The 23,028-nt window shown below is 35.8% G+C and overlaps 1 protein-coding gene across 1 annotated transcript in view; it reads left to right on the forward strand.

Moving 5' to 3' along the window:
• Window positions 1-23,028, forward strand: part of LOC131075939 (DNA polymerase epsilon catalytic subunit A) — a 62,467-nt gene that overhangs the window by 16,953 nt on the left and 22,486 nt on the right. The window contains exons 13-24 of the mRNA XM_058012915.2: window positions 186-362; window positions 1,757-1,870; window positions 4,340-4,444; window positions 6,804-6,922; window positions 7,097-7,238; window positions 7,336-7,430; window positions 7,515-7,620; window positions 7,812-7,891; window positions 8,028-8,204; window positions 10,676-10,763; window positions 10,885-10,965; window positions 11,060-11,203. Of these exons, the coding sequence (XP_057868898.2) occupies window positions 186-362; window positions 1,757-1,870; window positions 4,340-4,444; window positions 6,804-6,922; window positions 7,097-7,238; window positions 7,336-7,430; window positions 7,515-7,620; window positions 7,812-7,891; window positions 8,028-8,204; window positions 10,676-10,763; window positions 10,885-10,965; window positions 11,060-11,203 (1,428 nt within the window). The remainder of the gene's footprint in view (window positions 1-185; window positions 363-1,756; window positions 1,871-4,339; window positions 4,445-6,803; window positions 6,923-7,096; window positions 7,239-7,335; window positions 7,431-7,514; window positions 7,621-7,811; window positions 7,892-8,027; window positions 8,205-10,675; window positions 10,764-10,884; window positions 10,966-11,059; window positions 11,204-23,028) is intronic.

A 23,028-nucleotide genomic window follows, 5' to 3' on the forward strand; every position in this document is an offset into this window, starting at 1 on the left:
TGGATTTTCATCCCAGAAGAATCTGTTTCTCATCTTTAGTGATTTCATTCTTTTTGTTCATAGATTTTTTGAAAGGTACTTTGAGGCTTATACATGGTTATTTGTGTTTTAATGATTGTAAATTTATAATACAGGGTTTTGTAGATATTATTCTTGGGTTTTCATTAATGAATGTACTTCTGCAGGCATTCAAGGCAAATATCATTTGTCCCAACAAACATCAATCCGAACCGGAAAAGTTTTACAATGGGCATCTACTTGAGAGTGAAACGTATATTGGAGGCCATGTTGAATGTCTAGAAAGTGGTGTCTTCCGTTCTGATCTTCCTACGAAATTTCGTCTTGAACCTTCAGCTTATCAGGTGCCTTTCTAGTCAAAGTTTCTTTTGAAAGAATATCTTTTACAGGAAACATTTTCAATAAATGGAAAAATGTCTGTTCAAATCTTCTCCTTTTAGATCTTTCTTTCTAAACCATGTGATTTTGGCTAGATTGGAAGTGGGGATCAATATTTCAATGAACGTGTTTGATTTTCAATTGATTGCATGGTGCATGTGTTGTGAACAAATGATATTAGCCTTGGCTAGCTTACGTCATTTTCAGTGCCAGACAGCCTTGTAATACTATGGACAGTGCATGTCATCAATCAGTTAACAGCAAGTTCTCATGGCATGCATAGTGGAAATCATATATATAACTCAACAACTAGGTTAATTAGATATAAATTAATTAATGATATAGGTTACCTCTTTGAAAGTGGGAGGTGAAATATAATTAGGGGCTCATGATAGGAGAGGGTGATGAGCTTGATATTGAGATGCTAGTTCTTATTATGTCAATGAACTGAAGCCATCTTAACTTTAAAGAGTCCGTTTGGTAGTTTGGCCATGGTTTTTAACATAATTGATGAGATTTCACTTTTTAGAGCTAGTACTGCTAGAGATAGATTATCCATATGCTGGGAATTGTCTTGAATGATACTTGAGATATGAATCTGATGGGAGAACATTTATAGGATGAAATTTTTAAATAGGGCAGATATCTGTCTTTCAAGGTTGGAGTTACACTATCCAAGAGTGAGGTGAATATGCAACTTGCAAACTACTCAAAATGCTTCTTGACAAGGTTAGAAAACCCTCTTATGCCATCCATAAGTATTCACATCACCACAATAGCGTAGTGCTTAGTTATGTGCAAACCAACACATGAGAACTTAATATAGGAAAACTCTGAGCAAGAAGAAATGAAAGACATAGCCACACAAAAACAGATAGTTGAGATTCAAAATCTAAGAGAATGTTCCACAATGAGTGATCCCTCTACATAGATATGCAATTGAATGTTAGAGAGGAGTAATGTTTGATCCAAATCACAAACTTTGATAGTTGCATAATAGTTATCAACCTTTTATTCCTGACTGTTGATCAATGATCACAACTCAAGTAATTAAAGTGCCAGATAGATAGCTCATATAACAGAATATAAAGCAAAACTCTTAAGACTCAAACAGATATTAACTCAAACACTTCTTAAAAATGATTTCTGAATGTGTTTCAAAGCCTTTCTTAGATGTTTTTGTCGATACAAGTATCATTTTTATGTCATTTTTCTTTAATTTAGACCACATGAGTTGTATGTACTGGGTTTTTTAGTAACAGATTAGTGGTTGAACTATTTTCTGAATAAAGAGAAAGACATCAATATATTCTATCTTAGCATTAGTACTATTTTGATATTTGTTTTTGGTTTTGTGTAGCAATTAATTGACAATCTAGATCGAGATCTTCAATATGCCATAAAAGTGGAGGGGAAGATGGATTTGGATTCTGTCATCAATTATGATGATATTAAAAATGATATAATCCTGCAGGTATGCTCCCTCAAGGTGACTTGCTACATTTCTAGGGAGCTTGCATGATTGATTTTTTGGTTGCTTATAATTGTGAACATTACAAAAGATTTAAATCCCTGCATTGCTTTCCCTAATATTGTATGGAATGTCGTGGTGCCTGTTGTTTGCCACATATGGGTAAACGATTAAATGCAGAAAGTAAATGCACAGAACATAATGGAAATATATTAAATAACCAGTCTCTGTTTTAATTCAACAGTCCATGTACATCAAGTGCTTATAACATTAAACCCAGACACGACTATCATGATGCCACTACGAAGGAATGGTATGCAATATATAATACCCGAAGGGGTGCGACCAACTGTCGCGTCCAACTGCCCTTCGGGACGACTAACTAACTGACTGCCGTAACTCATTATTACCGATGACAACATAAACATAATATGACAACATAACATAATGATTATTCCCGACAACACCTGTTTTTCACAATTCATGAAACAAAGGAAGTTTCAAGTTAAAATTCATACAAATATCATATTAGCATATTACATATGATGGAATTTCATCCATAGAGGCTCTATTCTAATGTTGTTCCATACTTACACGAGCAAATTTAACCAGTTTTGATATTTTGTGATGGTGGCCAGTATTGACTTTGGTTTTCCTTTATTTATTTCTGAGGCCTTTGACCCCATTCATGGGGTGACATGCTTATAACATGTATACTTGAACATCCTCTTGCTCTTGCTCATGGCTTTCCATTATTATAATTACTATCAATCTCATTTCTTTTGATTCTATCATCAACTTGATGAAATTGCATCATTTTTTACTTCCAAAGAAACATCTCCTACAAGTTCCCATCTTAACCTCAAATAATTCATGGGGATTTTATTTGATTCTTCTTCAAATGTGTCATCCACTACAGTCCCTGCACAAACTCTTCAAGCACGTGTTCATTGACTTATCTCTTTATTGGCTTTCTCTTAGTTTTGCTTTTCCATACTCATAAAACTTTGAGAGCTATTTTATTAGTTAAGAGGATGATGGGGCTTCTTTTGGATCTCAAGGTGGAAATACCTCACTACCAATAAATCTTCTCTTATGTTGATACTGCCACGATGCCCTCTTTATTACTTTGTTATAGTAAATTTGATTTTTACTTATTAATTAGAAAATGATATTTTTTGACATGCTATTTCCATCTTATTGTTAATTGGGAAGGGTTTTAGCAGTTTCTAATTTTGTTCTGCCATCCCTACAATCATAGTCTGCATTTAAGGTAGAGACCAAAATAAGGTTAAATGCGAGCAGAAGTCACCAGTATGATGTCTAAAGCAATCTTCAAGATGGATCGCTTTATGAATTACAACTAGTTTGCAGGTTCAATTCTGTTAGAAGTTTGAATGAAGCATTTTCAAGAGGTATATAAAAAATCTACTTTTGATTGTGGACAGGTTTTACTGAACTCTTTGGGTATTTGAATTCCTGGTGAACTTCTCAAATAATCTTTATTGACTTTAATCTAATTTTTGGTGGACATATTTAATGGAACAACAGTTAGAGGTCTACGTTGTATACTTGTTAGATGACATTACATGATTGTAAAGGGACTTCTATCCTCCTCATTAAATATGTATTGATATGCTCCATCCATGTATCCTATTTCTTACAAATGGTTGATAGACACATGCACAACTTTCCTGCATTGTTTCCTTTTTTCCCATGAAAAGAAACTGTGCCACAATTACCAAAACTTTTTTTCCACAATCATAATGTTCATAGCTAGGGTGAGACTAAGAAGCTTTATTCAGAATGACAAGAGGGTTTTTGGAGGAAACATTAGACTTATGATTCTATCTTAATCTACCTCCATCCTTGAAGAGGCAAAGACTGACATGATTTATTCAAGAGACAAGAGTTTGCTATTGCTAGTTGACTTCTGCAAGTATTTGACATCTTGCCATGACATTTTTTGTCAAAGATGTTAACACATTGAGTTCACAAATATTTGGTATTGTCCTTCATACATTTTATGAGGAAGTTATAAGGAGGTGTCAGGAAAAACTTAGTACGGATGACAACATCCACAGAATTGGGCATCTCCTTTCCTAGCTTGTTCTTTGACCTTAGTATAGAGAAATCAATAACTTTTGGTGGTTTGAAGATATGAATGATAACAGTAGATATATCTCAACAAAAATTTAGGAAACACAGCGTTTCCTGAAATCTGTGTTCCCAATCTAAGGAATATGTTAAAATACAGTTAAGAATCTTGTTTTCCATGTAGAATATGTTGTGTAACCCTTTTTGCTTTGTTTTCATGCTCAGTTCCAAGTAAAAAAAATTATCTTTCATAATTTTTCTCTGTACTTATAATCCTTTTTTAGAGCTTATTAATTTAAGCAATATGCATTTTCATGATATGTAGAAATATAATGTCTTTAATATGTTTTAGCTTATACTATATGTAATATGCAGTTGGAAGCACTGCGGGATGTTCCAAATCGAGAAGAGCATCCTCTTATATATCATCTAGATGTGGCAGCAATGTATCCTAATATTATTCTCACAAATCGACTTCAGGTATTGATGATTGCCTTTCCTTTGTCCTTACCTCTTGAAACTTTTTTTAGCATAAGAAGTCTCATATTCAGTTTTATAATTACCTCAAGAATTCTGGAGTAAGTGTTAAATCAAAGGCTTTCAAGGCCTGTTGTAAAGGTATGATTGAAATGAAAGTTTTTAATCACATCCACAAGATCAAGCAACCTTTGGGACCCCACGATAAAAAAATATTCCGCAGTGCAGATAAGCCCCAACCAGTGGGATGTACAAATTATGTCTGATTGGCATCCATTTCCTTTTTAATCTTGGATCTGCTATGATTTTGATCAAATAGTCAGCTGCTTTTGTTAGCTTTTCCTCTTCAAACAAGGTGGTCAAGGAGTCAACATTTTAAATAGCGATGTAATTGATCCAGATGTCCTTGTAAGCTTGACATTTCGAACTTGGATGTTGAATGAAAACAATAGACTTCTTGGCCTTGATTTTTTCTGTCAAAGAATAGTCTTATTTTGTCAGAAACCAGAACTTGCAATGCAATATGCAAACAAATGAAATGATCTTTATCATAGAAAACTGAGTACTTGCTGAGCTGCCGAGTACTCTCAGATTTTTCAGCTGGGTGAGTACTCTCAAGTTTAACTCGTGAGCTTCTGCAGACGAGTTGCAGAGGAAAAATTGCTGGATTTAAGATGAAAACTTGTTGGGTTTCATGCGATTTCAAGGTAAAAAATTGTAATGTGGGATTGAAACATGCCAATGTGGGTTAAAATGCATTGGGGCAGGTTACAATGCATCGGGGCATGTTAAAATGCAGGTTAAAATGTGTATTTCACAAGGATTTTTTCTATAAAAGTTTAGAACTGTACATTTACCCCTCCAGTAAAGCTTGGTTTTTGCTGAGTTTTTGCCATGTGGAAAATTTTGGGCTTGCCAAGTACACTCCGAGTCGAAGTCTGCAAATTGTGATCTTTATAACCAAGTACTCAGAGATCACTGTTACCAAGCTTGGTTAGATTTCTGTAACACTTTTTCTTCAAGTTGAAACAGTATAGGGTAGGATTTTATCAATGGAGAGTTACATCAATGATTAGTCATCTTGGTTGTTCACTACTTAAACATTTGATCTATGTAAAATAAGAAATAGTTGTTTTACCTAGAAGTGTTTTAAACTTTTGCATGTTGGAAACAATGATTTTTTTTTGAATTCATGTCATGGAAACATTTGTAATTCAGAATATTTACCTAAGAACCGTCTCCCCTTTGGAGTAAGGATAAGTATGCTAGTCATCACTTTTCTAGTTGGGAGGTAGTCTATAATCAGTTGAATTGAGCATATTCTTTTATGTGGTCAGCTTGAGCTTAATTGGGTATACCGTATACCTATTAAATTTGTACTTGGTTTCAATTTTTCTTTTATCATCAATTCCTGATAACAACTCCACTTCTGTGTGCTTGTTGCATTTCTTTAATCAATTAATATCTGGGAATTGCAGTCGTCAAGATTTTAATGTGTTTTGACAAATAATCCTGTGGTTAGGCTCATTCTTGGAATGAAATATACCATGCTTTCAGATTTGTGGTTTTAACAAGCAGAAATCTGAGGCTAAGTATATACCTGGAAGGACTTTACACCAAGCCTTCAGATGTATGCTCTTTACAAGTAGAGACTTTTGTTGATCTTGTGCAACACAAATTTATTACTGATAATATTCGATTTTTCATGCTTTACTGGTACAATGTTTGGAAATTTATGGTAGTTTATTGCTGTAACATGCATTTGCTATTAGAGATTGGTTAGTTAAGTGAAAAATGTCCTTTAAGTAAAATTGGAGTTAAAAAGCTAATATTTTTTAAGCAACATCTCTTGCATATGCACCATGCTGATGTAGTATTGCTGTCCACTATTTGTTTTATTTCTTTCAAGCATGGTAGATACAAACATAGAGATGCTTCTTGTATTAGTAGGCTGTTGCTAATTAAAAGTGATGTCTTCCTGTATTTTGTAAAATTGGATTTTATTTTCTTTGTAGCTGGTGTAACTTTTGCATTTTATTTTGCCTCTTGAAGATGATTGCTTTATAATGTAATTCCATTACAAGCAATAGTCATTGTATTGTCTGAGGTGGTTACAATTTTTGAAATGAATTTATAAAGTAGTGTGGGGGGTTTTCTATACTAAAAACGGATTTAGGGATTGTAAATTATCAGCACAGATAATGTTTGGGCACATGGTTTGTTTTCTGTTAAGTGTCAGTTGCTTGTAGATTAAAAAATATACCATTTACTTTGAAAAAAATAAACTCCTAACCTTCTCAGTGATGGACTATTTTAAATACTATGAAACTGAATTTGCATAATCTGTTATCTCTGTTTCCAGCCCCCTTCAATAGTTACAGATGATGTATGTGCTGCATGTGATTTCAATCGTCCTGGTAAAACATGCCTTCGACATCTTGAGTGGGTTTGGCGAGGAGAAACTTATACAGCAAAAAGAAGGTTATCTAATAGCTTGCAGCTCTATAATATGTGATAATAAGCATTTTGATGGTCAAGTACTTGTGTTTAATCTTAAATTTGTAAATCATAATTATTGTTAATATTGATCTTATATAGACTTCTAGAAAGTGGGTTATGTTGTTTAATACAAGGGATACTGTGTTATGATGGCAGTGAATACTATCATTTAAAAAATCAAATAGAGTCCGAGCAGGTTGCCACTGGAGAAGGTCAGTTATCTCATTTTTTCCGTGATCTCCCTAAAGAAGAGCAAGAGACACGACTTAAAGATCGTCTTAAGAAGTACTGCCAAAAGGTAAAGCTTGTTCCATTTTCATTTTGGTTAGTAAATATTGGCAACTGCATATAAAATGATTATTTTGATAGCAGCTTTTTAACTGGACTTTTTATAGGTTTATAAACGGGTTTTAGATAAGCCTGTTACTGAACGACGGGTTGCTGGGATATGCATGCGAGAGAATCCTTTCTATGCAGACACTGTGCGCAGGTCTGCTTGTTATTTTCATTTTGTCTCTGGGTTAAATTGATCCCTCTTTTGTTGTCGACTAAATGCTTTGTTTCCTATAAACAGCTTCCGAGATAGAAGATACGAGTATAAAGGTCTCAATAAGGTCTGGAAGGGGAAATTTGGAGAAGCCAAGGCTTCTGGAAACCCAGTAAAGATTCAAGAAGCACAGGTATTTCCTATTGTTGATGCCATAGCTTGCTTAGCCATATGAGTATCTGAGGGGGGCTTAGTAATTAACAGATTATTAGTACTTAGTGGTACTTAATCTGGTCATTGACAGGCTTAGTGTACGTCATTTGAATATTCTTTTGCTTGATGGTATCAATTAAAACTGATATTGTTGTGTTTGTTTGTTTACAGGATATGGTAGTGGTCTATGATTCTCTTCAATTGGCACACAAGTGTATTCTTAATTCCTTTTACGGCTATGTCATGCGCAAGTATGCCTTTAAAAAATTAATTGATTTGTATTTTTTAGTATTAAGTTCTTGGAGTCGCATGTAAGCCTTTCTTTCATTTATATGTTGTGCAACTAATTTTTCTAGCTCAACGAGTTTCAATCTGAACTTTATATAGGGGGGCTAGATGGTATTCAATGGAGATGGCTGGAGTTGTCACATACACTGGAGCTAAGATAATTCAAAATGCCCGATTGCTGGTGGAGAAAATTGGGAAACCATTAGAGCTGGATACAGATGGTATTTGGTGTGCATTGCCAGGGTCTTTTCCTGAGAACTTTACCTTCAAAACATCGTAAGTACATTTACCTTTTGAATGATTTGCTGTTTCCTGAGGCAATTTTCTCAAAGCCTCAAACCATTATGGCATTTGCGAACCTTCTGAATAATGTGCTGTTTCCTAAGGCAATTTGATCAAACCATTTTGGCATATTTGTCAATTTAAGGACTAGAAAAAATGTATTCTAAGGTCAAGCTAATTATATTAGATGTTGAAAAATACTATTAAATTAGGATTCTATAGTTTCCCAAGTTATAACAAGTCAACTGGATCAGGGATGTTAGTTTACAAAATTTTAGGCTAATGTGATAGTGGTCCGAAGAAGTAAGTGTTATTCAGCATTGTCGATATGGGAAATAATTCCCATGTACAATTGTATCAAGGTCTAAACACAGGTAATAGCACAGGAGGCCAGAATACTATAGTCACAGATGAATCTGGCCTGGATATTAGATGCCATGTTTCTCTGGGCTGTGGTCCTATATTATCATATGGACATAAAAGACTATCAATACTGGAAGTATAAGCTTTCAACTGGGAGAGCAATAGAAGACAGGCAGCCACAAATATATGCTGGAGAAAGGTAAATCTGGATGACACACAATTGGGTGACAGGTTGGCCTTTCAGTTTCTTAAAATCTCTTCCGCTGCAATAGTGATTGAGAGGATGGGGAATTCCAGATGAGGAAAAGAATAATGGGGGTTACTAGCAGGATAGTTAATTTAATAATTTGAACTCCTACTGATTGCATTGAGTTTATCTATATCATTTTCCTCGTAGCTGTATTATAATATGAGTGTTTTATTTTGGGTTAGTTGGACTCTGATTACTGGTGTCCTTACCAGAGTTTCAAGACTCGCACGGACTCGGTGAGTCTTGAGTCGATCACCCTTGGCGAGACTTAGGGGCTCAGACTCGGACTCAACCGAGTCTAGGCAAGACTCGCTGAGTCCAAGTGAGTCCCGTCTTCTGGACTCAGCTAGACACATTTTTATTTTTTTAACTCAAAATTCAAATGCTTTTTTGGTTTATGACATGCCCCTAGAATATAGATAACATATAACATTTAACTCCCCATCTTTGTCTTCAAGTCAGTCTTATTCTCTTCATCAGAATATATACATGAAATATAACATTTAAGTATAAGCCTTTCTTATACTTTTAAGTTATATTTCATATATATATTGGCAAGATGTTTGAGAGTGGTTTCAGATCTCTAGGAGTTATAATGCAAATTCTAGGTTTTAGAAGATCCTATAATTTTTCAGACTTAATCAAATTTTAGTAATCGGTAGGCTCCTATCAGCATTCCCTTGCTCTCTCTATCTCACTTATTTTATCTGCCCTGAACTCTAGACTTGTCTCTCCCTATCACTCTTCCTCTATCCCCTCTCTCTATCTCTTTCTATCTCACTCCCCTTTCTCCCCCAAGATCTAGGCCTCTCTCTCTCTCTCTCAGATCCTTGTGAGGGGTGCTACCCTCAACTTCATTTTGGTGTTGCCCCCAAACCCCCATTAAACTATAAGTCTAAGCAAGTAATATCCCAATGATGAATCATGATCATAAAAATCTACATAATACACATCCCTTGTTGCGAATCTCTGCATATTCATAGTTAACAAAATATTATGGCTACTACATCATCTAGGACCTACCTTAGATGCCTTCGTAGGAGGGATGCAGGCTCCTCTGAGCCATAGACTTCTAGTTATTGTTTTGATATTTGTTTAGAATGTTTGATGCCATGGATTTCATATTTGATGAGTTTTGTATACATTTGACAATATTTATGCCTTTGTAGGAGGGATGCAGGCTCCTTTGAGCCATAGACTTCTAGTTATTGTTTTCATATTTGTTTAGAATGTTTGATGTCATGGATTTCATATTTCATGAGTTTTGTATTCATTTGAAAATATTTATATATTTAAGCGTGCTATTTCCTTCAACTACAATTTGCATTTATGCTTATGTGATCAATGTATACTTGTGTATGTGATCAAATTAGCTTCTATTTGATGATGTTATTGTGCCTTTAAGGTTTATTTAATAAAGAAGGCTGGAAAGAAGTTTTAAACCTTTAAAAATCTCTAAATTTCTTGAGTTTTTCATTTGTTGAGTCTTTACCGAGTCTTTTTGCTGAGTCCCAAGTTGAGTCATCCTTGCCGAGTCCCAAGTTGAGTCACCCTTGTTGAGTCCATGCCGAGTTCAAATTTCGGAACTATGATCCTTACTAAGATTGTGGACTAGTTTATGTAGTACATGCTTTTCCATAGACATCAATCTTGTCATCTTATTCCTGTTTTTATTTTAAATGATTTAAGTGATAGTTATTTAATAAAACATTATCATCTTTATTTAAATAGAGATAAATTATTTTACTAGTTTTATTCTTTTTGGTATCCTTTTATAATTCTTGCCGCATCCAGATTTTATCATACTTAGAAAAGAATGTTGAATGACACATTTATGCTGTGTACGTTCTAGGGATCCCAAGAAGAAGCTCACAATATCATATCCATGTGTTATGCTTAATGTTGATGTTGCTAGGAACAACACTAATGACCAATACCAGGTAAGGCAGCTAGCTATAATAAATGCTGAAAGTTTATTTGATTTTTTTATCATATATTTATCTTGTATGTCATTTTCCATGTTCTTAATACTGGCCAAATTTTTTTTACTGCACTCCTCAGACCTTGGACAATGCTATCCGGCGGACATACACAACAAGAAGTGAATGTTCCATTGAGTTTGAAGTAGATGGACCATATAAGGTGATAATTTTGCACTGTATCTAATAATTTAATTGTTTTGGTACTTATGGCTGGTTATTTGTGATGATTTGTTGTTTTGTTGAATGGGCAATAGGCAATGATTCTACCAGCTTCTAAGGAAGAAGGTGTTCTAATCAAGAAGCGCTATGCTGTTTTTAATGATGATGGCACCCTAGCAGAACTTAAAGGTTTTGAAATAAAGCGTCGAGGTGAACTGAAGCTTATTAAAGTCTTCCAGGTATCATTATCACTAGAAAGCTACATTGCAAAAAAACAAAGTAGAAAAATAATATAATATTTCAGCTGTATGAATTTTTGATGGTATAGTTATCTACTACAGCTTTTTTAGGAAAGATTTTCTCGGGAAATCATGTTTTTTTTTAGAAGATATATAGCAATAAAATTCTGCAGAGAAATCCATTATCTGTATTTAATTTTTTCATTCCCTTGGATTGATATTTTCAAATCATTACCTGCTTGTCAGTCCTAATCCTTGAAACATACATTGTTCGTCTTGCTTGCTGGTTTTCTGTATGCAGAAAAGGTTCTCAAAGAATAGCATAGGTTTGGGGTATGCAGGGTATGGGTATTATTTCTGCTGATGACTGCCAAAAACTGGGTACACAGAAGTAGGGATGAAGCTGTATAGTCTAAGTGTGTGAGAGTATACACATACCAGACCATAATATATGTATCACATATAAAATGTTGCAAGATAAATTATTTGTTTTAATGTAATGAACATCCAACACATTATGGAAATCTAACTTAATGTTGGATCTTCACTGTAGTTGGGTAATAAACTTGGAGAAATGCTAAAGAACATCAAAGCAAACAATTTTTACCATAAAAAAATAAATAAGGTGTTGGTAAATGCTCTCCTTATACGTTACCATAATTTCATGTCTTTGAGCTAAACCATGATTTTGCATTCTGGATTGCACTAGAAAGCAGAATGAAGCCAAGGGATTTTCCAGTTGCAATGTATAATGTACAATGCTTTTTATTAATCCATCACATCTTGTGTTGTCTTGGTGTTTGTACTGCTGTTCTCTTGAGTCCCATTGACCTGCTTTTGGTCATCCGTGGACATTTATATAACTTCTTTCTTTCCTAGACATTATTTTGCAGGCCTTCAATTGTTATTATTTTGCAAGAAAAACATTATTTTTACTTTATATACAGTCGTCTCCAAGAAATTGGCTTTTTTTAAAGGTAAACTGAGGCCACAAATGGGGTCCTCATCCCCAGTATGAACATGCTGCATAAACATATCAGTTCATACTAAAATTATTACAAACCTAAAGAAAACAATGTTTGGGCAAGTCTATAATGGAGGGTCAAGAGACAAAATGCAACAAACCACAAAACAGGGTTGCATCGCAACAAATCCCAAATCAGAGATCACTACTAAATCCTTCTAAATTAGCTCAAGATATTAACATCGAATTTGGAATGATACTCCAGATGCATTTTGTAGTGAGCTTCTTCTCATGGGAGAGATCTTTTTCTTTAGCACCACCTTCCCGCCTTTGTTGTTCCTCATGTTAAAGGGATCCTCTAAAGGAGGGGAAGACAACAAATTTGGAGATGGCTTGGCTTTAAAATTCCCACCCTTAGAGGGCTGAAAATCACTCTCTAATGGACCAGATTGTTGATTGTCATGTGGAGGGATGGGCTGTTCTCTCTTATGGAGGATATCTCTAGACTCCCCAAAAGAAGACCCAAAATTGGCGAGGCTTTAATGCTCCCATCTTGCTTTGCATTTTGAGATGCATGCTTCTTGGGAAGGTTCATTTGAAAATTGTTGAAGAATGGTTTTTTGAGATGAGATCCGTTGTTTGCCATGAATCACATCCGGGGAAGACTCAAATGGTTCCCCTGCTGGACCATCAATGGTGAAAACAACTGTTTGGCTTTATGGCCTACTAGAAATACCCCTTTTTACTTCTACATGCTGCTCTTGCCATCTATCTATATATAGACTAGAAAAAACATTTAAGAAAATGGTATTTTGCTATTCCAATGATGCATCATTGACGCCTTTACATGTTATGTATTGTTCTTTTCAAGACCTCTGTTTTTCTTCTCTTATAAAATTTTGGCTGCATTGGATTTTAATCTTTGGATGTAGCTACTGTTTAATCTAGTGTTACAAGACTTGGACTTGGCCCAAGGTCGGCAAGCTGATTTCTTTGACTCGGACTTGAACTCAGCACCCAAACTTGGCAAAGGCTTGACAAATTGAAAAATCCAAGAAATTCAAAGATTTTTAAGGATTTAAAAATTGGTTCAGGCACCCTTTATTAAATATACCTTAAAGACACAATAATATCATCAAATAGAAGCTACTTTGATCACATACACAAGTATACATCGATCACACAAGTATAAACACAAATTTTAGCTGAAGGAAATAACACATTAAATATATAAATAGTGTTAACTATGTACAAAACTCATGGAATATGAAATCCATGGCATCAAAAGTTCCAAACATATATGAAAACAAAAGCTAGAAGTCTATGGCTCAAAGGAGCCTATATCACTCAATCCCCTAGTGCTCTTGCGTGTGTGTCTAAGATAGGTCCTGGATGGTGATGCGACCATGATATCTGCTTGTGTCTCAGGCTTAGTGACATCCACAACACACTATAGGTTCAAGATGATGGTTATTAATATAAGTTGCATGTATGGAGATGAGAGTTCAATATCCTCTATGAACATGTCGAGTTTTCAAAAACCTCTGATATAATAGTCTTGGATGTCAATATATTACTACAAAACTATTAAACAATGAAAACTTTGAAAACCATCAGTTTGAAATCCATCTTAAAGAATGAATTCCCATTTGTATTAGCTTATAAGGAGGAAGATATAACAGCTTATATGCATTAATAATTGAAAGGAGAAAAATTCTACAGCCAAGAAGCAGCTCTAGAATGCCTCCTTTTTCTCTGAAAATGCCTTGTAGCACAAAGTAATCATAACCAACCAAATATGTTCTCAAAGATCTTGGTACAGGTGAAAATAGAAACTTTTTCTTTCTAACTTCTATATAAGTGCCATTTAGTTTCTTTTATTTTTATGCCAAGATTTCTTCTTTCCTTTTTAGTTTTGTTGGATACATTGGGGATTTTGTGTCTTCAGAACATATCCAGACTGTCTTGATAAGTATATGAGTAAATACTTATCAAAGTTGTATAGAGGAATATTTGATTTGGGTGCATATTGGGTAGGGTAGATGTTTTATGTGGGAGCAGGGTGTATGTGGTTATGTAGGTATGGATGTATGCGTGCTTATTTTCTCTATATGGAATACTATTTTTGTATTGATTGAATGCACCGAAGATAAGCGTAGAGTATAGTGGCTATTGATTTCGATTATTCTCTTCAATAGCGATATAAAAATTGGCAATAGAGGTTTCCTCATAGGGGTATAATCATGTTAAATGGAATGCTTTTGAAAAATAGTTATTTTAAACTCTTCTATATGAAAATAATTATTTTTGTTTTTGTTTTTTTATTGCTTTTTATCTTCCCTTGCATGGTAGAGTCTTGGGCTTGGGACTCATTGAGTTTGGTGAGTCTTGCAAACTTTGTGAGTCCTGCAAGACTCACCTAGACTCGAGTCTCGGCTTCTTAGGCCTCTTTTGACATGGTTCATCCTTGGACTCACCATGTCTGGGCGAGTCTTGTAACTATGGTTTTATGATAACGACTTTTTATCTTTGTTGTTATTTATAATCACTATTGTAGATATTAGAGAATTGAGAGTACCTTAAATTTTAGTTGTGTTTCTTTGAGTTTCTAGGATTGAGATGGGGGATGGAGTTATGTGAGCAACAAATTTTTTCTAAGATTTTAGGGATGGCTAGTAAATATAAGATTTAAAAAATATATGAAAATAACCATAATTTGCACAAAACATACAAAATTAAATACAAAATTGGAAACACAGTTGATATTTGATATTTGTATGTCAATTTGCCAAATCATAATTGACAATGATAATTCAAAATGGTTTATATCATGTTGGCATTACTTAAAATAAGGAATGACTCCACAAACTAGAAGCTTAGATACCAGTTTAGGTTTGGGTACCTGGGTACAACATTTTTGTGTGGGGTGGGGGTTGGCTTCATCAGCACAAAAAATATAAAAATCACAACTATACACATATTAGCTTCAAAATAGGAACCTAGTTTAGATAACCGCATAACATGCATATAATAAACGAAACTTGAATGTCATGAATGATATCCAATGTTCATGGTCAATATTAAACCCTATTATTTATTTTCTATTTTAATAGGTCCTATATAACTCATCGTCCTCGTATGTGTCCAAAATTGGACTTGGTTTGGCTCAGGTATGCCCAAGGTATCACTCATGGACCTTAGGTTCCCTATGAATCCTTCACAAAAGTATCCCCATAGGGAATTTGGGGCACTTTGGTGGTATATTAGGTGTACTTGGTTGGGTGTACTCATGACTTGTGGGTTCCTAAAAACCTATAGAAAACTAACAATTTTAAAAAACTCTTATCAAAAGTTTTGGTCACCCTATAGTGAGGGCATAACAAACTTTCATCTCTTTTAACAAACACGAAAAGGTAAAATTGCATTTTTTTCCCTTCATGTTGCCATTATTGGGTTTTAAAGGTAGGTTCATTTTTTCTCAAAGGTGAGGGCTATGGGAGAGTTAAACCAACACCAATAGGGGAGAAATAGTTGCGCAGAGAAGATTTAATGATCAAAGGTTAATAAATTTTTCATTTTTTTTGAGTTTTGAATTATTTTTTGAAGATTTTTCAAGTTTTTTCAACTTTTAAAATATCTTTTGTAAGTTTTGAATATATTTTTGAACTTTTTATGTATAATAAGTATTAATGCCAATTTTGTAAATTGTTTTTTAAGGTGTTAGGTTGTGTTGATGTGTGTTTTATGCACACAACATTTTAGAATAAAATACCAAAGTAATTTACCTTCTCTTGAACAAAATCACCTCAGATGCTAAGGGTAAGATCAACTAAAATGATTCCAAGGTTTCTACATATCAGGTCTTGACGAGTGGGTAACTCAATGGTCGATGTGAATTGCTGTGTTCACTTGGGGACTTACACAAATGTTAGGATTATCTTCTTTGATCATGAAATATGCGCAATAGGTATGTGGACAACTTAGGATTTAGCAATGTAGTTCTGGATTTAGTTCTTACTAAAAAATGGGCAAAAGGAATAGGGTTCAGGAAATCTATTCTAGGCCTAAGAATGTAGGAAATGATGAACAATTTTAGTGGAATCAAACTAGGCAAGGTCTCACAAAGAGGTATTGACACAAGCTTAGTACAATCGTCTAAGGATACTTAGGGATTTTCAGACTATCACCATCAAACGTTAACACCATCCAAGTTGATGCTTGTCAAGGGACGCATAATAGTTGAAGTTAAGCTTACTCAAATATCCAGTCGACCACACAAGGCGCAATTACCAACGACAAGAGGCTAGTGGTATGGATTAAGGATTTCACACAAATATATTCAACAAATCTTTCACTCAATCTAACAAACATGAAAACAAATTCTAATCTGACTTGGAGGAATTGAGAACCATGAATGCAAAGACAACATTTGAAGAGCAAAATCACCAACAAATTGAACAATGATTTAGATTTAAATAGTTGCAGTATATACCAACAATTCTACAAAAACTCTCTTACAAATGAGAGACAAGGAGGTATATATAATCTTATACAAAAATGGATGGCCAAGATTGATACAAGATCAACAGCCAAGATCATGCCAACAAAACCATATAATTGCCGTAATCAGGGTTTACATAAAAAATGGCGCCACCAACATATGGCCCAATAAAAAGATACCTAGTCATCAAATAGGGAATCTTCTAGAAGATTCTTCTCTGCATCTCTCTCTCTCCTAGCATACTCCAAGAATCTAGCCAATACAAAATTTAACTGCTCCATGGAAATGCTAGGCAAGGTATCTTGCTGCAAATCAATCACGTCCAGTGAATCTGAGCAAGCGTCCAAAGTGTTCTCCCAATCTGGCATGAGTTTCTGCAAACTATGAACATGAATCAACAAAGAGACCAAATCATCTATCTGACTCTTCTTCAAAGAGTCCAATTGACAAAAATACATAAGTTTCATCTTGTCTCTTAATTCGGCTAAGTGTAAACCACTAGCATCACTAACATCAACACCCGATAACTCCTCAATTGAGGCAAGGATCTTCATCTGAATGTCTTGAATCAATCCTTCCATCTCTATACAACTCAACTGGGCGTTCTCATAAGTTGATCTCTTCACGGCCAATGAACAATACTAGCCATGAAAATCCTATCTGTCTCCACTGTGCACAATGCTCTCTCTGATCAAAATGGACTTAGGAATCTTCTTCAAGGCTCTGAAGCGTGGAATAGTCTTCTCCTGAATAGGTCGAAATTCTTCCCAAACTCCCTCCAAATATTGGATTCTAAACACGAGCCCTGTTGTCTTGTCATATGCTTGGACAAACTGAGTAAGGAAATCATCTGCTTGTTTTCTTGCATTCTCAATCCACTTTTCCACCTCCGAGAGTGTATCTCTCGTTGCGTCATAGTGTGAATGTAGTCCATGATCAACCACAATAGGGGAAATAAGGGTGGGATTCTCACGCCTTATCCCCACAATATACTCTTTAAGTCTGATATTCTCTTCTCTGTACTTCTCCTTCTCTTCAATTTCTCTATCTAACCTTGCGCTGATCGCCTTAAGGTTATCACCAACCTCCTGAAACTCTTGCTCTCTTGATGTATGACCAAGGGCAACTGAAGTAATTTGGAAATCCATAGGAGTAGCAATGTCCACTGTCACACCTCCAATAGGAACAACCACCTGTGCAATTTGCATTCCTGTCTCATCTCTAGCTATGTGCGACAAAATCTCAGCTCTCTTCGGTTCTTTCTCCTTATTGCTCCTAGCTAGGTAATCATCAATGTTATCAATAGGCTGTACCTCTATCATTTTCTTATTCTTTTCCATACTTCTCATCAACCAATCAGGAATAGCGTCCATCTCCATACCATCATCGAGACACATCTTGATCAAGTCCTCTCAATGCCGAAATAACATAATCGTCATCATCAGGATTATTCCTGGTCAAATCATATATCTCATTTCTCAAACTAACCTCCAAAAGGACAGTAGGGGATCTCGGCTGATCATCATTCTCATTTGGTGGAGCAAATGTCGCTATGGCATGTAACTCCTGAATATTCTTTGGTAGTATCACCATGTTGGAACATTGCTGGGTTTTTTTATTCTGTTATGTTATTTCAATTTCCTTAATTGATGAGACACTGAGAGGTGGTGGAGGAATGATAGGTGAAGGAATGATAGTCTTTTGTTTCTTCTTCTTTACCTCCTCAATCTTCCTCCCTCTGGCCTTGACTCCTCTTGGCGTGTTTTTCCTTCTCTTGGGAGCTTGACTCTCTTCATCTGCATGAATCCTGACATCACTAATAGTCCTCTGATCATCTTTGGAAGTAGACTCTTCTAGCGTCTTCTTTTCATAAGTGAAGGAAACACCCATATCAACTAACTTATTCATCTGAATATCCACCCATGTACAGGAGAAACTCAAGACCTCTCTCATCAATACATTCAGATCAATCTCTTCTGATTCTGACCAATTAGGCAATAAGATTGCCTTCTTCATTTCATTCTCATACTGTGGATGCGTATGATCCCTGTCATCTAACACCTGATCAGGAATGAGGAAAAGTCCACACTTCCTCATGAAATCCACTGACATTCTGGACCACATTCGTCTCTTCTGCTTGCTTGTCCATCAGGTTGGCCCAATAATCTTCTATGTCTACCTTGTGGATGAACTTCTCTCCCCTAATCCTTCCAACTTTCTTATCGGGATCAAATCTTTCTCTTTTCTCGAAGGTTGCAAATCGATAGAATGCAAGCTCCTCACTTGCAGTGTTGGCGGCTAAGGCAGACTGGGAAACCTCCAACGCCTTCTCAGCTGAAATAGGGAATGTCATGCCTGTCCTATGCTTCTCTCTGTGAATGGAATCAAACTCTAGAAGCTGTCTCACCACTTCCAACAAGATCATTTTGTCGAAAGGATACCTAGGAAGCCTGTAGGGTTCGGATTGAAACCCATGAATCCTAAGGTACGTGAAAGTGGAAAACTGAATATACCACGATCCGTATTTCTCTATTAGCTCTGTTGCCTCCTTGGACAATCTTTTGTGGATTCAGCCTTGTAGCATCCGCATGATGTACATGGTGAATACATCATTCACTCTCTTATAGTCTTCAATTCTATACATGTTCAGCTGGGGATAGCACTCATGACTCCTGAATTGTCCTTGCCCATTCCCGACTTCACCTTTGCATATCAATCTTTTGTATGAAACAAATCGTGCAAGCGGGTATACCAAGTAGGAAGTCATAGCAAATGGCTTGGACCGTTGTACATTCCTCAGCTGAAAGTCTAGATTGTCACTTATGATTCTAGACCAATTTATCAATGTCCCTCTAAGACAATCCTAGATGAAGTAGAACATCCATCCATCGAATATTGCACCCTGTGGCGTCCTCATCACTCTGTTGAGCAGGAATACTAAGTCACTATATTCCTCTTTAAATTCTGTGCACATGAGTGTCTTGGGAGGCTTGGAATGATGAAGCCTAGGCTTGATCATCCACTCTTTATTTATTATACTCTTACATGCATCCATCATCTTCGTGTATTGCTCTTCATATTCATCCTTAGTTGCATTCCTCATATCTGCTCCACGTGGGATTCCAAACACCTCAACAATCACATCCTCAACAAGGTAGGCAATGCCAACGCCCTTAGGAGTCTTCATCATTCGCGAGTGAGGATCATAACATCGTGCACACTCCAGGATAAGCTCACTGCATTGTATGGATTGTGGAAATCCAGTGGCTTGAAAAATACCACTCTTCATAATGTTTACATACGTTGGGGAAGGAATCTGATTTCCGACCCCAAACATCCGTTGCCAAGGAAAATCGCCAATTTAGAAATAGGAAAAATAGTAGCCCCAAGGAAAATCACCAACTTAGAGGTAGGAGCCCTTTAAAATGATCAAAATTACCAAATAGAAAAAATCGCTAACTCCCCAAAAAATCGAAAATCTGAAACAATGGAGTCAATAAGCTTCAAATGACAACAATGGAGTGGATTGTCCAGTTGGCTGGAATGGAGGAAGAAATAAGTCTTCAATCAAACACTTCACTTGAATACTTGCTCCAAAAAATTGCCAACTATGGAGAAAATCGCCCTTGCATGGAAACATCTGGCAAACTTAATAATAAAATAATGCTGGACTCCTCCCTTTAATCTTAACTTTCATCACCAATTTCACCACACAAGCAATGTGGGATAAAACACTTGTTCTTATACTTGCTTGGGTGAAACTAATTTGCTTCTAGAAGGTTGAAAACATTAAATGCTCATTGCAAATCATTTATTAATTGCTTTCATCATTTAAATAATCATTGCCTTTTATTAAAAAACAATTAAAATGAGACTCATTAAAATATTTCAATTTAAATCCAAAATGGGCCAATTGGGGAAAATTGATCCCAGTTTGGATGAAAATCCGGACTCAAAAAACATCCAATGTGCACAAAATGGGGCTAGGGGAAAATTGATGAGTGGAGTGAAAAACTCCAATTAAAATTAAGTTATCACCCAAAAATACCCCTCTGGTGGAAAAACGACCTCAGTTTGGATGAAAATCCGGACTCAAAATCATGAAATGCATTCTTAGTGGAAAATTGTTGTGAATCTGGATGAAAATCTGGACAAAAATCCTCAAAAACTTTTCACAAAGACCTGGTGGAAAATCGACCCAGGTGTGGAATGAATGCAAATGTTATCCGCAACCTATCCATGCCTCCCTGGTGGAAAATTGTGGGTAGCTAGGATAAATCTTGACACTCTAGTATGGATTCATAGTGGTGGAAAAATGAGGCAAGTATGGATTTCAGGGGAAATCCATGTCCAGTCTGGATTCTGAGAGGGGAAAACCATGGGTAGCTAGGAATACGAGGGGAAAAGCACCTCTAGTATGGAATTTTGACCTTTTAACTCTTAGGATATGGATTTTCATCTGGAAAATGATGAATTTTCCACTCAGAATAACTTAGAAACTTCGAAACTTAATAAAACTCAACTGGACTTAGGCAAATTCATCAAAATTGGAGCGTAACACGAAAAAATCCATTGGAACAAAGTGTGAAATCAACTTGAATAATTCTCTAGGAGTGAGAAAACAACTCCAAAAGGTCTGAAAACACTTTAGCACTTAAAATCACCGACGAGGACATTTAAAAACACGTTAACGCTCCAAAAGGGTCAACACTTAGACAAAACTAGGATCATTAAAATCTCAATTTACGCGCTTGATCCTATAATCTCAAAACCCTAAATAGCACTAGGCATGATCAAAACTTCGAGACTCGGGCATGTGAAACACAAAATTGCTCACTAAGCAGCCAAAACCCTAACCTAACAACGCAGAAAGCAGGAAAAGAGAGGGTCCCCGTTAGCAATGGGGCGATGTGTGAAAAGGTCACAACAGGTTGTTAATTTGTAATGTTTTTGTTTTAGGCTCATACAAAATGGTTGGTAGTTCTTGTTCAATTGCCCCAATTGTAGGGAGTTGCATTTAAATTTGATTAATTGTCACCTCTTTGGCAATATACGACAATGATTGAACAAATTCTTGGCGGCGAGGGTTATCTTTGGAATTGTGATCATTATGCAAAAGAGGATAAGAGCTCATGCTCTCAAGTGAAAGCTCACTTGGGCTTTATTCCTTTATAGGGAATAAGAGTTTGTTTTGGGCCAAGAATCAAATATTGGCTTATATTAAATTACAATAGGATGTTGACATAGCAAGTAATAAATCAAAGACTCTTGCATATTCTCTTGCCAAGAAAGCTTGCAAAAGCCTCCTAGTCACTTATGAGAATGTTTTGGCCTCCTAGTAATAAAGCAGGAACGCCTAGAGTCTAGTTACCATGTCAATTGGGTGTTTGAGTCTTAGGAGGTAGGGGTCATGTCATTTTGATTCAATAAGGTCTATTGAGACCATTTGTAATGTTATTTCATGTTTTTAGGTGGGTATGTCAAATTTGGGGTCATAATTTGCAAGTTTGTAAAGTTGTTCTAAGGTTGTCATTGTTGTCATCGGGATAGTTAACTCGATAAAGTGTCATTGTTGTAAAAAGTTGTCAATGTTGTCATCGGGATAGTTTACTCTATCGGGATTGGAAAATACTATTTAACCAACTTTTTGATGGCTATGCCGATAGACATCCAAATGCTTTGTTTGGTATAGCTATACCGAAATAGGGACATCGGGGTAAGTTTACTCTATCGGAATTGCACAAAATGGTTACTCCGCCTTTATTAGTTATTCCGATGGATGATCAAGACCTCGGTTCGGTATTGTTATTCCGACGTCGGTGTCGAACATTGATTTGTCAGTCCGGGATTGTTATTCCGATGTCAGTGTCTAAATTTGATTTTACAAGATTTGGGAGTTGAACAGTCATGCAGCCCAAAGGTCTGTTGTGACTGCGGGAAAGTGCAAATTTTGGTATAAATTGTATAAGCCAATGGTTGGAAACAGATTTTGCTGTGTGAATTCTGAAAATTTGAATTTCTGAAATCTGATTCTGCAACATATTTTCAAAATTTTGAAATCATTGGCATTGTTTTGGAAGTCCAATTTCTGCAAATCACTCTGTTTTCTGTACTTATATGTTGTTGTATGGATTTGAGCTGTGTGGGTGAGCACATGTGGGTATAGAGTAGTGTAATATCTTCTGTTTGCCGGTGATTTGAAGTTCTGAACTGTTAGAAGGAGAAAGATACTGCAGATTTTCTCAGGGTTACCTGGTTAGTTAGGGTAACTAGGGTTTTAACAACAATTCGACCAATTTCTCCCTCCCTGTCTTGCATCATACCCTAAGGGGTACTTCTCGGGAGATGTCCTAGGGGTAT

Source organism: Cryptomeria japonica, chromosome 9, assembly GCF_030272615.1.
Source record: "Cryptomeria japonica chromosome 9, Sugi_1.0, whole genome shotgun sequence".
NCBI classification, from domain to species: Eukaryota; Viridiplantae; Streptophyta; class Pinopsida; order Cupressales; family Cupressaceae; genus Cryptomeria; species Cryptomeria japonica.